Here is a 14,724-nt window from a genome sequence, read left to right on the forward strand (position 1 = left end):
ATATGTCACTTTGATATAAAATCTATTGAGTGAAATATGGATCTGTTTGTCTAAATAACCTAGCATTTCACTGGGTTTGTCTCCTAGCCATGTCTCTCACATTTCAATCCAACAACCCACAATAAATCACACCTTAATGACATTTAGTTTGCTGACACTGTCAGAAAGGTACTGTATCAACTTTGCTAATAATTTCCAGTTGTGGTTTGTTGTTTTGTATTGGAATGCATTATATTGAAAGGTGTCATACTTTAACCACTTCACCTAATCAACTTTCAAACAGGTAACAAAAACTCAACATAAACTTCTTAATTGAGGGATTTTGTGCTGGATTATTGTATGTGATTATATTTGATGTAGCTAGTGTTGTAATGTGCAGTATATGACAGACTGTGCAGCAGTGCTGATGCTTATGACATTGTCTATTTAAAAGTGTATTACGCATCACTGTAAACTGTCACACTGTATAGAGACATTAGTCCAAAAACAAGTTTTATTGCCTTCCGTATTTATCTCAAATAGGGAAGTCATCAGTAACCATGTCTTTCTAATACAAAACAAACCATGTCCAACACAATCAAAAACAACAATGTTGAGCTGACCTATTTAAAATGATACCGTTTTTGACTAGCTTATAAAAGAACAGCACAGAAACACAATTTAAAAGCAACTCAATGTAAAAGGGACTGTCCCCATTAGCCTCAAAACACATCTTATACAAGGTCTGTTTGGGGGAAAAAAAATAAAGTATGTCTGAATGAAACAATATCACAAATGATAAATAATATAGCACAGAAGCTAATCTTACATTGATTGTTAGTGAATTTACTGATCATGATACTGAGACCTTTTGAAATCCTAACACATGTTTCGTGTTTATCTAAGCTAATCTGAACACAAGTGTTCTCTGACAACCGTTCCTCGTCCAGCAATATTCACTCTTATTATAATAATCTTATCTTTGGTATTGCCTGTGCGCTTCTATAATTGTTGTAACATAATCTTAAAGGTTCTTGTCTGCCCCATGTGCAGCAAGTAGCGGCCTTCCCTTGAGACACAGATGCAGGGGAGAGAAAAAAACAAACTATCCTAGTTCTTCTCAGTCTTCCACAGACCCTTTTCTTTTGTAAGCTCCACTCACTCCCTGTAAGTCTTCGCAGGGTTCATATGAAGTATTCCTTCTTTTCACTCACAGCCTGGTTACTGTACTCCTCATCGGGATCCTCTCCTGGAGCCAGCTCCCCTGTCGTCCTGTAGTCTCCTTTGTTGTGGCAGAGATACCGATAAAGCAGGAAGGCTAAACCAGCTATCGTCATCAGGATGAGAGCAACAACCACTGGAAAAATAAGGCTCTTTTCAAAATACTATTTTAAAACATGCCTTTATAATGTAACGATTAAAAGGGAAAACAGTTACCTGCAATAACTGCAGAGTCTGGACCTGTGGGGGCTGCTGTTGTTACCACTAAGGGGAAAAACATTTTTTTAAAAACAAAGTAGATGTTTGGTGACACATGACATGGGAGAAAGGTTATGAGATTACAGGATACAGGAAGTAAATTGTGCCGCGTCTCTCAACTGTGTGGGTCCAGGAGGAGACCAGTTTGTGTGCCAGTAATAGAAAAATATATTTTAAAAAGTGTAAGAGTTACCCTGAATCATGGTGGTGTCTGCTTGTGTGGGAAGTGATGTTAAAGCCCCCATATCTGATGCTGAACAAAACACACAGCATTAATAAAGCAGCACAAACTATTAAAAGGTTATGATAACAGGATACTTCTTGGCTGCAAGTTGCAGCCTTTAAAGCCAAGTGAGTACATTCGTAACAGACCTTAAAAACAACAGTATACTCACCCTCTGTCACAGTTCTGTTTGCATATGTGGAGAGTGTCGTCGAAGACACCATGATGCCTGAATCTGGAAGATATGTCATAGCATGTTAAAAATGTCACAGGGTTCTGGCTTCAGCATAGTCTACTAGAAGCGACTTGTGTAACTGCATAGCTGCTGGCTGAGGAGGGAATATTAAGCGTTGTGACACAATAATCTGATTATTAAAACGCTGGGACTGAAACAAAACCTGTCAACCTCTTATTTATTTCTGAGTCCTCTGTGATGCAATGACTTAATCAGAGAACACACCAGTGGGCAGAAGTGCAGAGATCTTTTACTTGAGTAAAAGTAGGAATACAGCACTATGAAACACTCCATTACAAGTGAAAGTCCTGCATTTTAAAATTAAAAATAAAATACAAAAAAGTATTATTAGCAATAGAGCTGCAAGATTGGTTGATTAATCAAACAACATAGGGTACATTTTTAAGCAAAAATGCCAAACATTCTTTGGTTCAAGACTCTCAAACGTGATAATTTCACGTTTTTACTGATCACACAATACTAGAGTGACTAGAGTAATATACAAGAGTGATGATGGTCTTCGTATTTCGTCCGTCTGCAGTCGTCTCCTTGAATTCGCCTCAGCTTGAACTTTACCTCGGTGGTCTTGAACGTACAGGCTCTTTGATGTTGCAATGGGCATTTTCTATTGTTTTCTCATGTTCTATAGACCAAAAATCTGCAGATATAATTTATAATGAAAATAACCTTTACTTGTAGCTATGATCAACAAAATGTACTTAAAAGTATCAAAAGCAAGTAAAAGTACCTATTTAGGCAGCAGAGTTCCCCAAGAAAGACTTATATTATTATTACTGACATGTATTGTTATATCTGGTGGAGGAGGAGGAGCTTATCTATGACAATACATCATATCCCCCCCAATTGTTTTGTATGTAAATTCTCAATCTGCTAACTAGTTAATATAGCTTTCAGATAAATGTAGTACAGTGCTGCAGCAAACAATTATTTTCATTAATCGATTAATCTGCGGATTATTTTCTCAATTAGTCGATTCATTGGTTGGTCTCTAAAATAATAAGACAGCCAAAAATTCCCATTTCAATATCCTTGAGCACAAGGTGACATCAAAGATCTTGTTTTGTTCAAAACCCAAAAGATATTCAGGACTCACATGTGAGAGCCTTAAATCAAAGTTTGGCATTTTTGTTTAAAATAAAAAATAAAAAATTGTTAATAAGAGATTAATTGATTAATCGACCAAGCATTGTAGCTCTATTGCTTATAATACTTTTGTACTTGTAATGGAGTGTAGTATTGCTACTTTTACACAAGTAAAGAGTCTAGTAAGATATTTGGTTAATTAATCAATCGTCAGGAACACGTTCTTTTTAAAATACAAGAACCAAATGTGTCAGAAGTGCCAAAAAATATAAGAGGAAAGACATTTGCAATGCTACAAATAGGCATTTCATTCAAACTGATTACAAGGTGGACTTACTATTCATGGCTGACTGGCTACCTGTAAGAAACACACAAACACCAATAAACCACATGTCTCACTAACATTTCCGCAATCTTCTAGTTACCAAGTGAGTCATTAATGTTGGATATGATTTATTTAACTCAGATAGACGGTCAACACCTTTCCCCACCATTGTTTCCGACATACTACTCGGCTGACTCTCTTTGTCTACTAAGTAACTTGCACCAAACTTTAAAAGGCAGACAAAGCTTTTTCTTCGTCCTCATTAAGTCAGCTAGCCTGACACAAAGTCGTCCCGTGGAAGGAAAAACTAGGAGTGAGCGACATTTTCAGGTAAAGTGTTAATGTTTCTCAGACACTTAACAATCACACATTCATGTCATCTGTCGTGGGAGCTTACCTGTGCGCAGCGGAGACGTGACACAAACCTCACTAGCTGTGCAAGCCGACTTTCCCCAAAGCTAACAACTAAGGTGGAGGAAACGAAAGCACACAGCGAACTTAAAGTTTGAATTTCAAGCTGTGTGCGAGGCGTCTGAAAGTGCGTCTGTGAAATACAGTAAGTCGCTATACTTCTTCTCCCAGCCCTTGTGAGTCATGCAGCTGAGCACACGCTCTCGATTTCCGCCCCTCCCTTTCCTCCCTTTCCTCCCCTTCCTCCCCCTCCTCCCCCTCTCGCCATGTCAAAGATCGTCTATTAGCAAGATGTATCACTCCTGATTTAAAAAATATGGAACTCCACTGTTGGTATGAAGTCTTTTTTTATAAGTTTTTTTTTTTTGGCATTTGATCATTTTGATTGTCCATTCTACAGAAAGGATACAAATGATTTTCATTGTTAATTAATTTCCCATCATCATTTTCTCAATTGATCTTTTGGTCTTTCAAATGTGAGAAAATATAGCCTAAATAAAAAGAAAGAAAGCCCAAATTGCTTGTTTTATTCGACCAACAGTCCAAACTCCTAAATATTTTTTGTTAATATCATAGAAGACTGAGAAACCCAGCAAACATTCACATTTGAGAAGCTAAAACCAGTAACATATTTGACTAATTTAACTGATGCTTTTATCCAAAGCAACTTACAATTGCTATATCAGAGGTCACACACCTCTGGAGCAAGATAAGATAAGATCAGTCTTTGTTTGTCAACCTATATCTCCCATAAGAAGATGTGTCTTATCCACTGTTCCATCACCAACCCGGTAATAATGACTTAAAACAGTTAAGTAATTATCAAAATAGTTGCCTAAATTGACTGATCATTCTGGTTGAAGTAAATATCTTGATTAGTATATTTTCTTTTAAAATTGATCAGGTTGTATTCAAATGAATTAAACAGAATGTTAAAGGTTACCTGTACTTCAGCAATTTAGTGTTCCATTTACATAAAGTTGAAGGACTTGAGAGTGACAGATTTAAAACAGAATCTGTGCAGCAGAGGCAGAGATATACTGACTTTTAGTTCGTATGGGTTAAGCAGTTTCCATAAGACAACTTTCATTTGATGTACCCCATTTGGCTGTGCCAGCATGCCTCAGATATGATGTTGAATCTCTGTTAGCTGATAATCGAACTACACCTAGTACTGGAGATCTTATAAAGTAAAGTAAAAACGTATAAACGTATAAGAAAAAACTCTGATTTCAGTTTTTTAATTATCAGAGACAGTGCACTTCATTTTCTATTTGGAATCAGCCACAACAAGCCAATACTTCCATTAGTCTGCAGAAGTCTTGCTGGTAATTCACTTATTCACAGCTATCCCTGTAGGATGACGCATGGATATATATTGATATTGCCCAGTCATAATACAAAGCTTTCCTTCCTTTCCTCCTTCCTAATAATCCAAATGATTTTGCAGAAAAGTGTTTTTGAAGTGTTGTTTTTAAAATTCAGTTATTCACAATATTTTAGCTCTGAAATACAACTAAGTTTTTGGGTGGGGTGGGGGGGAATTTTCACTTTTAAATGTTTTAAACTGATGACTAGAAAGTCAAATCTCTTATCATTATAAGTTATGTTTGGTTCACTATAAAGTTAGCTGAGAAATCTGGGCTGAGTGAGAGGTCGTTGTTTTTTGTCCCTATGCCATTGGCAGAGAAGCAAACAGCAGCTATTGACACAAGAAAAATTTTATTTATTTATCTTAATGTAAATGTGATACAAAAAAAGATCACTGTTCATAGTTAAGCAATGATTGATCTTCACAGTGCATACCGAATTAACAGATTGCAGTTTTGTGACTTTAATTCAAACTAAAATGAAAAATGAAGTTAAAAAAATGAATCGCAGCTGATTCACTGCCAACAAAACTGATTAAAAAGTTAAGAAAAAGAAATGAAATTACTTAAAAAATCATTTCCAAGTATTTTAGACAGTGGAGAGTGGAGTTTAGCTCAGGTCCTTTTAAAATCACAGTGCAGTACATCTGCAAACAGCAGTGACCATACATAGTAAGAACGTTTTCTAACAATGTAAACCTATTCCTGCATTATGTTTGGGCACCTAAAACAACAACTCGTATTTGAAACTGTAACTGTTTGGTGCAGAATACAATGGCATCTGTGAGATAAAATCCAGTTCAAAATTGAAAAAAATCATCCTGCAGTAATGTATCTCTTTTGAATGGATAATTAAGCTTTTACAAAAATATAACAGATGAAGCTTTACCCCGGCTGTGACCTGTATGTACAGTGGATTTCAATAACAGATAAATAAGAAAACTAACACCAACAAGTCATATACATCATTCATGACACCACAGTTGGACACTTCAGTGCAGCTGTCTCCACATTTTTTCTCTTGTGCAGCTGTTGACTTCAATCCCTTCTGTTCTCTGCCTAAATCAACACAAGGCAGACGGGGATTTATGAAAAGCTGAGTCAAATACAGAAACAAGATAGAAGGGAATAAGGAGGTTGATAATATGTGACTGAATATGTGGATTGTGTGCATTAAAAACATACAAACCTCACATTAAAGTATGAATACTTTAAACCACTGTACTTTTTGAGTCCACTGATGCCTGTTTTTCTGCCGAAACTACATCCTAGATGAGACACAAAGAAAAGAGGGAAGTAATGATAAAATAGGTGAAAAAAACAGTAAATACATAGAGGAGGTCTGCATCATCAGTCCTCAACTGCGTACTAATCAAATGACAAACCTTGTAATGAATGCTCAGGTCCTTAGTGTCAGAGTTAAACCCAGACATCTCACTTTTCTCCAGTCCATTTGGTTTAGAAGTGTCAAGGTGTACCGGGCTGCCTTCTCTTTCTTCAATGTGCAGCGGGCTGTCGCCTGCTGCAGACAGCTGGAGCTCCAAGCTTTCTGAATCACAGGAGTTGTTCAGTTCAGAGCTGCTCTCACTTGGTGGAGCCTTTTTACCGTCTCCCTTATTATCAGACTCTGCAAGAGGCTTAGGCTCAGACTCCTCTTCCTCCATGGCCTTTTCCTCCTCCACCTGATTGCTGTCTTCGCCCGACTTCAGCTCGTTTACAGACGCCCCCGCTGCAGCGTCTTCTTTCTCAGGAGAACTGTGGATTTCACTGTGGCTCGATCCTGCATCCAGGTCCCTGGCCTCTGCGGACGGGCTCTCCAGAATAGGTGATTTTGGGGAGACTGCAAGGGTGCTGCTCTCTCTAGACAGACTGCTGTGGCGAGGTTTGTCTGGGGACCTGAAACTGAATCTCTGGCTAGGATTAGGATTATAGCTCTTGTGAAACTCAGAGAAGCTGGCTTTCCAGGCCTTAGGGGACATCAGAGTTCTTCTCTTCAGGGAGCCATACCTGAAATATTTTGCAATCAGATATCAGACTAACAACAAGTTTGAATATTTTTCTCCTATCCCCAATTACAGACATAAACTTATTAAATGTATTCATCTCAAAAGAGTTAATTGGAAATACTGTGGGATGTACAGCAACCAATACTGTCAGAAAATATAACAAATATAGTCAATATTGTAGCTTTGGACATACAGCTTGAACACAAAACATGTGGAATAATAGCATTAAATGCTTATAATTACTGTGTTTTGTGATCTGACAAGTTTAGTAGAGCTTCAACTATCTTGAGCAGATTGTTTAATTTTGTGAACTAATCCAGTACTGAACTGCCAACCATTAAAACAAAATGTCTTCAAAATTCAAAGCTAAAAAGAACTTACCGCTGCATTCCCTTCACAGCAAACACTTTGTCCGGGTGCTGAGCCTGCAGCTCCTTTATCACACTGTATAGATCAAGGTTGAGCTAAAACAGAAGAGGACTGGTAAAAAACACACAAATATTTATTGACAATTACTATTGTGTCCCGACTGACTTTAGATGCCCAGACAACACAGAGCAAAACATACCGTGCTCATTTCCTTATAGAAGATTTCTCGTAAATTTGTTACAGCTGAGAAGACTGAAATGTAGCATCCAATACGGCTAAAAAGGAAAGATATCAAAAACATAATGTAAAAAATGTGTATACCCTCACATTTTATATATTAGAAAATAATCTATCAGACCTTTCATAGAGCACAGGCAGCTCTTCTTTTAACTCATTGTTGATGCTTTCATAGACACGTTTGGCAGCGTTCATCTCTTCTTCTGCCTGCAGAGTGAAACATTTTATGGATGTAAAGTGCATTTTTAAACAAATGAAAGTAGACATACACAGTAAACACTGAAAAATATATGTCATTATTGATCACCTTGGTTATCTTGACATCATCCCTCTTCTTAGCAGTCTGCAGTGCCTCCAGGTGGTGGAGGGAAGAGTCGTAGTCGACCAGTTTTCTTCCCCTCTTTGCTATTTTCTCCTACAGATTGAAAAAGACAAAATATTCAGATGTGTGCGTATGTGTGTGTGTGTGTGTGTGTGTGTGTGTGTGTGTGTGCGTTTGTGTGTTTGTGAGTGAACTATTTGTGTCTTTGTTGGTTTTTGTGTTTGCTTTGAGGCCTTTTGTCTGTCTTCTGTTTGCTTGCATACTTGCTTCGTATTGTCTTACCCTCACATCTGGGAATTGGCTCACATAGGACTCCATGGTGCGTATGGCCTGGTCTAATAGCTTCACCTCATAGTCATTCCACAGGAGGTCCTCCCCCTTATTAAAAGGCACAAACATTGCATTAAATATGTATAAAGAGAGGGAAAAAGAACAGGTTTTGGTCTCCTGGCAATGTGTGAATCTTGTTGCTCTTGTAAAACAAAAATTTGCAATCGTAGAGCTATAGCTGCTCTGGGTATTACACTATAACTGAAGACCATACTGACCTCTACAATGCCTCCTAAATCTTCCTCTCCAGCCCAGTCTGTTTCATAGGCATCAAACAGAGACTGGGAAAGGCGTCTTGAAGCTTCACGCATGTCTGTAAAAAGCAGAATCGTCTATATGAGACCTGCAGAGGACACAAATCTACAGTTCTTCAGCATCTGCACCAAAAAAGCATTTTCACCTCTAACTGCATTAATGTATATCCTAAGGTCCTTGTGCATTCGGTTCCCATCACTCTGCAAATAGACAAGAGGTTTGCATTTTGTCAGTCTTTAGATTTACTTTACTTTTATGCTGGTTGATTCACTGAGAATAGCCAATAAATCATCCTACTGTTTCCATATTCCGTAAAAAACATGGTGAGACAGCAGTGGGAATTTACTTGTTTTGAACTGAAAGTCATTTTTTCATCAGTTTAAACATTAAAGTCTATTTTACTGTCCAGAATAAACACACGCAAAAATAATCCATACTTCTTATTTTCTCTTGAAGCAGGGGTATGATTACCTGTTGGTCATTAAACTGTTGGAGACAGTGTTCAAATTGGTCATCTCTGCTCTCCACTGTCTTCCCCAGCTTTTGCAGTACCTGCAGAAAAAGCACAAATCTCAAAGCAACAGCAACTAAATGGTAATAAGTTATTTCTTATTTAAGAAACAAACATTTGCATATCGTTACCTTTTCTTTGCTTCTGCTCAGCTGTCTTTGGACTTTTTTAGCAAAGTCACCAGAGCTGCCTTTTGGACTGTTACCCTCGGCCATATTTTGTCTTGATTGTGTTTATTCCTAATGTTGACAGGAAACACAGAAGTAATTTCTTGGAAGTAATTTCAATATTTGGATTATATGTATTTATCTTAACGAAGTTAAGACAACCCCCAGAGCTCTCAATAGTAACTTCTGGATATGGATAACAATATCTTTAGACCATTATTTGGCTTTAATGTTGCACATTGAAACAAGCAACACACCTGCACCTTGTCCTAGGTTACATATCAATTATTATTAGTATTACCATGATTATTCTATAATAGTACATGTAGTAGTACATATATATATATATATATAATCTTCTATTAATTTATATTATCTTGTATTAAAGCTTGAATGAGTGTGTTTTTGTTGTTTTCTACCTTTTAGTGTGTGAGAGGTGTGCTTGGTGGGTTTTGGTTTTGTCTGTCTGTCTGCTTGTTCCCTTCCCCCCTTTCTCTTTTGGTCTCACTGCACACCTGCCCATCATCTTCAATCAAGCATACCATCTGTTATCAAGTCCTCACTTCACCCCTATAAGAGCCCTGTGTTGACATCCGGTCCCTGCCGGATCATTGTCTATGTTACAGTATGTTTATGTGCCTCAGTTCAGTGAACAGTCTAGTTAGCCAGTTTATACTGGCTCGTTTGTTTGCTTGCCTGTCAATCTGCCAGAGTTACTTACACCTCCCTCTGTCTCCAGGATCACCTGTCTTCCAGATCTCCACACCAGTTTTTCTAAGCCAGCTGCCAGCTCTCATTCCCAGGATCTTGCTTTTCTGCAAACCTTCCCTCGCCCTAACCCAAACTTCAGCCAGCCACCAGTTCCCCTTTCTTTTGGTCTTCTAAATTAAAAACTTATTTTCCACCCACCTGCCTATCTAGAGTCTGCTTTTTGGTTCTACCTTAGATCCATGACAAATGATTCTAATCTGTTTTATTACTTCTTAGCCTATATATGTATATAAGAGTATTTAAATGTATTAGATGAGGCAGAAAAAATGAGGAAAGTGAAGCATGTTCGAACAACCTCTGTATTCACCTCAGTAAGCAGAGCAGCGAGAGAACTCTTTATTTTGCTGTGCCCTCTGAATCTTCTTAGCAGTAACGGGGAAAAAGTATTTAGATCCTTTACTCAAGTAATACCACAATATAAAAATACTCCATTACTCATAAAAGTTCTGCATTCAAAGTTTTTCCCAAGTAAAAGTTGACAATATAATCATAAAAGTGTATGTAATGTGTTAAATATAAGTACTCATTATGCAGCGGAATAGCCCTATGACTAACCACCATACTGTTGAATAGAGTACTGTATACTTGAATACAAATTTAAGTATACTTGTACTTAACTTCCAGTATTCCAGTATTTCCACATTTCATGCAACTTTATACTCCACTAGATTTAGAGGAAGATATGGTACTTTTACCACCACTACATTTATTTGACTTTAGTTATTGTTATTTTTCAGATTAAGATTTTATACGCATAACACATTATAATCTCATAAATGACAGTACATTCTTTAAGAGATTAAATAACCTGATAATAGTATATAAAACTTTAAAATGAGCACCTCAACCAACTACAACAATGAAATGCAATTTACACTTATTCAATCCAATATTTTATTTAACACCATAACACTCACAGGGGCTGTTTTTTTTTTCTTTGTAGTTTTACTTGAGTATATTTTTCCAATAATAATACTTACATACTTTTACTTAAGTAACATTTGTAAAGTATGAGTTTTATTTAGTATTTTCAGTGTAGTATTTTTACTTTTACTTCCTCCAGAAGTATAAAGTAGAAATGTGATATAACATTTAAAACATAATATTCATTATATTTTATCATATATGATACTATATTTATTATAAATTATATTATATTTTATATTCTATGCTATAATGCCGTACTATATTACTACATTTCAAATTACATCGTATTTTATATGCCATAGCCTACCATTAACATGTTATACTGACTTATTACATAATGTACTACATCATATTTCTATATTAATAACGTTTTTATACATTCTAATACAGAAAACACTAGGTAAAAATACTTAATTAACCTATATATTAACGTACGTACTTCTAATTCTTTCTTTCTTTTTTCTCTCTATTTCTCTGCACTCATGTTATGTCCTTAAACTGGTCTGTTCGTCAGATAACTACAATACCCAGAGTTCCCTGCGGCCAAGCCACTCCCAGTAGTAGTATGGCAGCGGTGAACTTTAACCTGAGAGTTTTCTTCGGTTGTCTGAGGAATGAGACAAATGATCAGATTCCTTCGCTGCTCGCCGACCCACTGACATAATCATGGGGAGCACTCTGGTCAAATGTGCCGCCACCGACCTGGGCATCCAGTGGGCCGGCTGGGCTCTGGCTGCAGCTTTCAAAACCGAGAAGTTTTACGACTTGGCAGGTAAGTTAATGTGGGGAAATTGCCGAACATCATCATTCATGTCCAGAGTGTTAATTTGGAGCTGTGTGCTGACTGTTTTGCAGCCTGATTTGTTATTCAGCGCAATTATTGTAAACTCGAATCAACATTTAAGCGAGAAAAGAGGTTACTTAACATACATGTAAATCAGCTGTGTATGTCTTATTTAATCTCATGTAGTTCTTACCCTGCACTCAGATATTGATAGTCACTATTATGAAATCTGTGTCACCTAAAATAGTTTGTTGTGAAACAGCCAGAAAGCTCCTCCTTCATCTTAAGAAGCGGCACATAGATCCAGTCAGCTTGACTTAATTGTCATGTGGAGGAAGGAAGAGGAATCTTAGGGCTCTGTTTTTAAACCAGAAAGGGGGCTTCTTGTGTGTCCCAATAAAGAATCAACACAGCCCATATCCCCACTAGTGATTGCTGCTACCTGGACTCACTTTTGCAATAATTTCACCTCCAGTTCAAACTAGCTGAACAACCTTTAAAACAGCAATAGAAAGTTAATTATGTCATTTCAATAATAATAATATAATAATAATCTTTATTTGTAGAGCACTTTTCAATAACATTAATCAGATAAGAATTACCTTATGTTTGGATTAAATTCTTAATTTACTTGTGCCCTTTAGAGCTGAAACAATTAGACTATTAAATAATTAGCTGGTTGATAATTGTGTATCTTTCATGCCATAAAATTCCAGTTTCAGCTTCTCAATTGTGAGGATATTCTGCTTTTTTGTCTAATGATAGTAAACTGAATGTCAAGACGAGCAACAGGGAGGTGTCACCTTCGACTTAGGAAAGTGAGATCAACATTTTTCACCATTCAATAGGCAATTTTGCAAAAATAACCGATAATGAGTTAATCCCTGTATCTTCATTTTTTACCCTAATTAGACTGTGAGTTTTAATAAGGGGATTGACATTACTGACAAGTTCTGAGCATAAAAAGTTAAGTATCCGACCAATGACGAAGTTAGAGAATTAATTCAGTCTGTCAGGTGCCTGGAGGCTTAAATGTGGACAGTTATCAAATCATTTGTTACATGTATAACAGTGTAGCTTACCTGTCAACACCAACAATTTCTTTATAATTTCACAAATGATTCACCTTGACACTTCTCCTTCTACTCGTCCTCTTCTGGTTCTCCCCTTCGCGCTGTGCTCCTAGATATCTTACCCTTGAACTTTGGAACCAATTGTCTGCAGTATCCTGGGTAAAAGATTTATTGGACACGCCTTACTCTGCAACAAGTAGAGCAATTCGCCATACCCACATCCCAACCGCCCTGAGTCTGTAGCTTGTCTCACTCTGCTGTCTTTTTTTCCAGGATCTGGCACTTTTATACTACTTGCTCACCTGAGTCGTATCTGGGGAGGAGCCAGTCACGTCCGTCAGAAGGTACAGACCGGGTTGGTGACAGCATGGGGACTCAGGTAAGTGAGGCAGCAGTAACCCCCATTGATATACACCCAGTGATACCCCTGCACAGTTGAATAAAACTCCCACAGATGAAATCCTCTTGCATTAAAGCCTGCAGAGTTTTGTGTAAGTGAACTTATGGACAGTCCTTGGAACTAATAAATGTGAAACCTCAGGTTAATGAATACTGCCTTGGTTAATGTGAACGGACGTTAACCGTGTTCTTTCTGCAGGCTGGGGACATTCCTCTTCATGCGGATTTTGAAGGACGGTCATGATCGCAGGTTCAACAATGTCAGAGATAGCCCTGGGACTTTCTTTGTATATTGGACTATTCAAGGTACTTGGAAGTGATGTAAATGCCTTCCTCTTCTTGCCATAATCCTTGACCAACTCAACACGCAACTGAAGGGAGGGTCGCCTTGTATAAATCACTGTCTAGTTGAATGTTTCTAGCTCTTTATATATGCAGTTATTGTAGGTGGGATCTGTTGGCTACAGCAAGTTATATGCATTTTTTTCATCAATGTATTAAGGTTGGTTGAAGATGATTAATTTCTTCCTATTTCTCTAAGCCTTGTGGATATTTATGACCCTCCTGCCAACCCTCATGCTGAACAGTGAGAAGCATGGTGTGCCTCTGGGAGCGAGGGACGGTATTGGCTGGGCTGTATGGGGTCTTGGCTTCGCTACTGAGGCTATTGCTGACCAGCAGAAATGGCTTTTCAAGAGTGACCCAGATAATGCTGTAAGTAAATGGACGCTGTGTTGTGTAACCCAAAACTGCATTAATACCTCATTCCCTGATTTCATTTTCAAATTTGTGCCACCAGGGGAAGTTTATCCAGAGTGGACTATGGGCCTACAGCAGACACCCGAACTATTTTGGAGAGATCCTGCAGTGGTCGGGTCTCTGGCTTTCAGCCTCATCAGTGATGCAGGGACCCCAGTACCTGAGTTTGGTGTCGCCTCTCTTCGTGTGGTTCCTGCTACGTTACGTCAGCGGCATCCCCATCCTGGAGAAGCAAGCCATGAAGAAGTGGGGATCTGACCCAGCCTTCCAGGAGTACATCAGGAACACTCCTCTTCTCTGGCCATTGCCAAAATGTTGATGTTACATATTTGTTATAATGTTTTAACATTTTCTCAATTGTTAATAACAATCACCTCCACACAAAGAAGGTATACACATTAAAGTCTTTTGAAAATTTTTAAATTAGTTTGCAGTTTTGTGAAATTAATTAGTTAATCATACCTAACCTTTACATAATAGCCTTCTCTGTAAGATCTTTGTGGCATGTCATAATTGAGAGCTAATAGGGGCATTCTAGTCAAGGCCATCTGTGTCAAACTTAAACAACCGAGGAGACACCGCTAAAGCTGCCGGTTTCCTTCATTAAAACCTGTGTCTGACAATTGTTGTGATTTACATCCACTTTACTCGGGGAATTGGCGAGCTTTGTTGAGTTGTGAAAGAAGTT

General features: G+C 37.8%; 3 protein-coding genes across 6 annotated transcripts; 1 reads left to right on the top strand and 2 right to left on the bottom strand.

Annotated features, from left to right (window-relative positions):
* Positions 1-479: 479 nt before the first annotated feature.
* LOC123974551 (cell adhesion molecule 2-like) lies at positions 480-3,961 on the bottom strand. The gene is made up of 6 exons (XM_046055353.1): positions 3,743-3,961; positions 3,358-3,378; positions 1,854-1,916; positions 1,652-1,711; positions 1,417-1,464; positions 480-1,336 (listed from the first exon to the last, which is right to left on the bottom strand). Exons 2-6 carry the CDS (start codon positions 3,362-3,364, stop codon positions 1,164-1,166), a joined length of 351 nt encoding a protein of 116 aa, XP_045911309.1. The 5' UTR covers positions 3,365-3,378; positions 3,743-3,961; the 3' UTR covers positions 480-1,163.
* A 1,538-nt stretch (positions 3,962-5,499) lies between these two features.
* Positions 5,500-10,134, bottom strand: bin2a (bridging integrator 2a). 4 transcript variants are annotated; one of them, XM_046055347.1, is made up of 13 exons: positions 10,045-10,134; positions 9,288-9,395; positions 9,117-9,197; positions 8,791-8,845; positions 8,609-8,703; positions 8,343-8,438; positions 8,046-8,153; positions 7,860-7,945; positions 7,701-7,776; positions 7,514-7,596; positions 6,512-7,133; positions 6,352-6,394; positions 5,500-6,185 (listed from the first exon to the last, which is right to left on the bottom strand). In XM_046055347.1, the coding sequence occupies exons 2-13, from the start codon at positions 9,369-9,371 to the stop codon at positions 6,046-6,048; spliced, it is 1,569 nt and encodes a 522-aa protein (XP_045911303.1). In that variant the 5' UTR covers positions 9,372-9,395; positions 10,045-10,134; the 3' UTR covers positions 5,500-6,045. The 4 variants fall into 4 exon arrangements, with proteins under 4 accessions (XP_045911303.1, XP_045911302.1, XP_045911305.1 ...); XM_046055346.1 differs by lacking the exon at positions 10,045-10,134 and adding an exon at positions 9,743-9,788; XM_046055349.1 differs by lacking the exon at positions 10,045-10,134 and adding an exon at positions 9,743-9,788 and having other exon boundaries at positions 6,043-6,185; positions 6,321-6,394.
* Positions 10,135-11,596: 1,462 nt separating this feature from the next.
* Positions 11,597-14,459, top strand: si:ch211-210c8.6. Its single transcript, XM_046055350.1, has 5 exons — positions 11,597-11,793; positions 13,152-13,257; positions 13,477-13,583; positions 13,819-13,991; positions 14,077-14,459. Exons 1-5 carry the CDS (start codon positions 11,688-11,690, stop codon positions 14,353-14,355), a joined length of 771 nt encoding a protein of 256 aa, XP_045911306.1. The 5' UTR covers positions 11,597-11,687; the 3' UTR covers positions 14,356-14,459.
* The last annotated feature ends 265 nt before the right edge of the window (positions 14,460-14,724 follow it).

This window comes from Micropterus dolomieu, linkage group LG08 (genome assembly GCF_021292245.1).
Source record: "Micropterus dolomieu isolate WLL.071019.BEF.003 ecotype Adirondacks linkage group LG08, ASM2129224v1, whole genome shotgun sequence".
Classification (NCBI taxonomy): Eukaryota; Metazoa; Chordata; class Actinopteri; order Centrarchiformes; family Centrarchidae; genus Micropterus; species Micropterus dolomieu.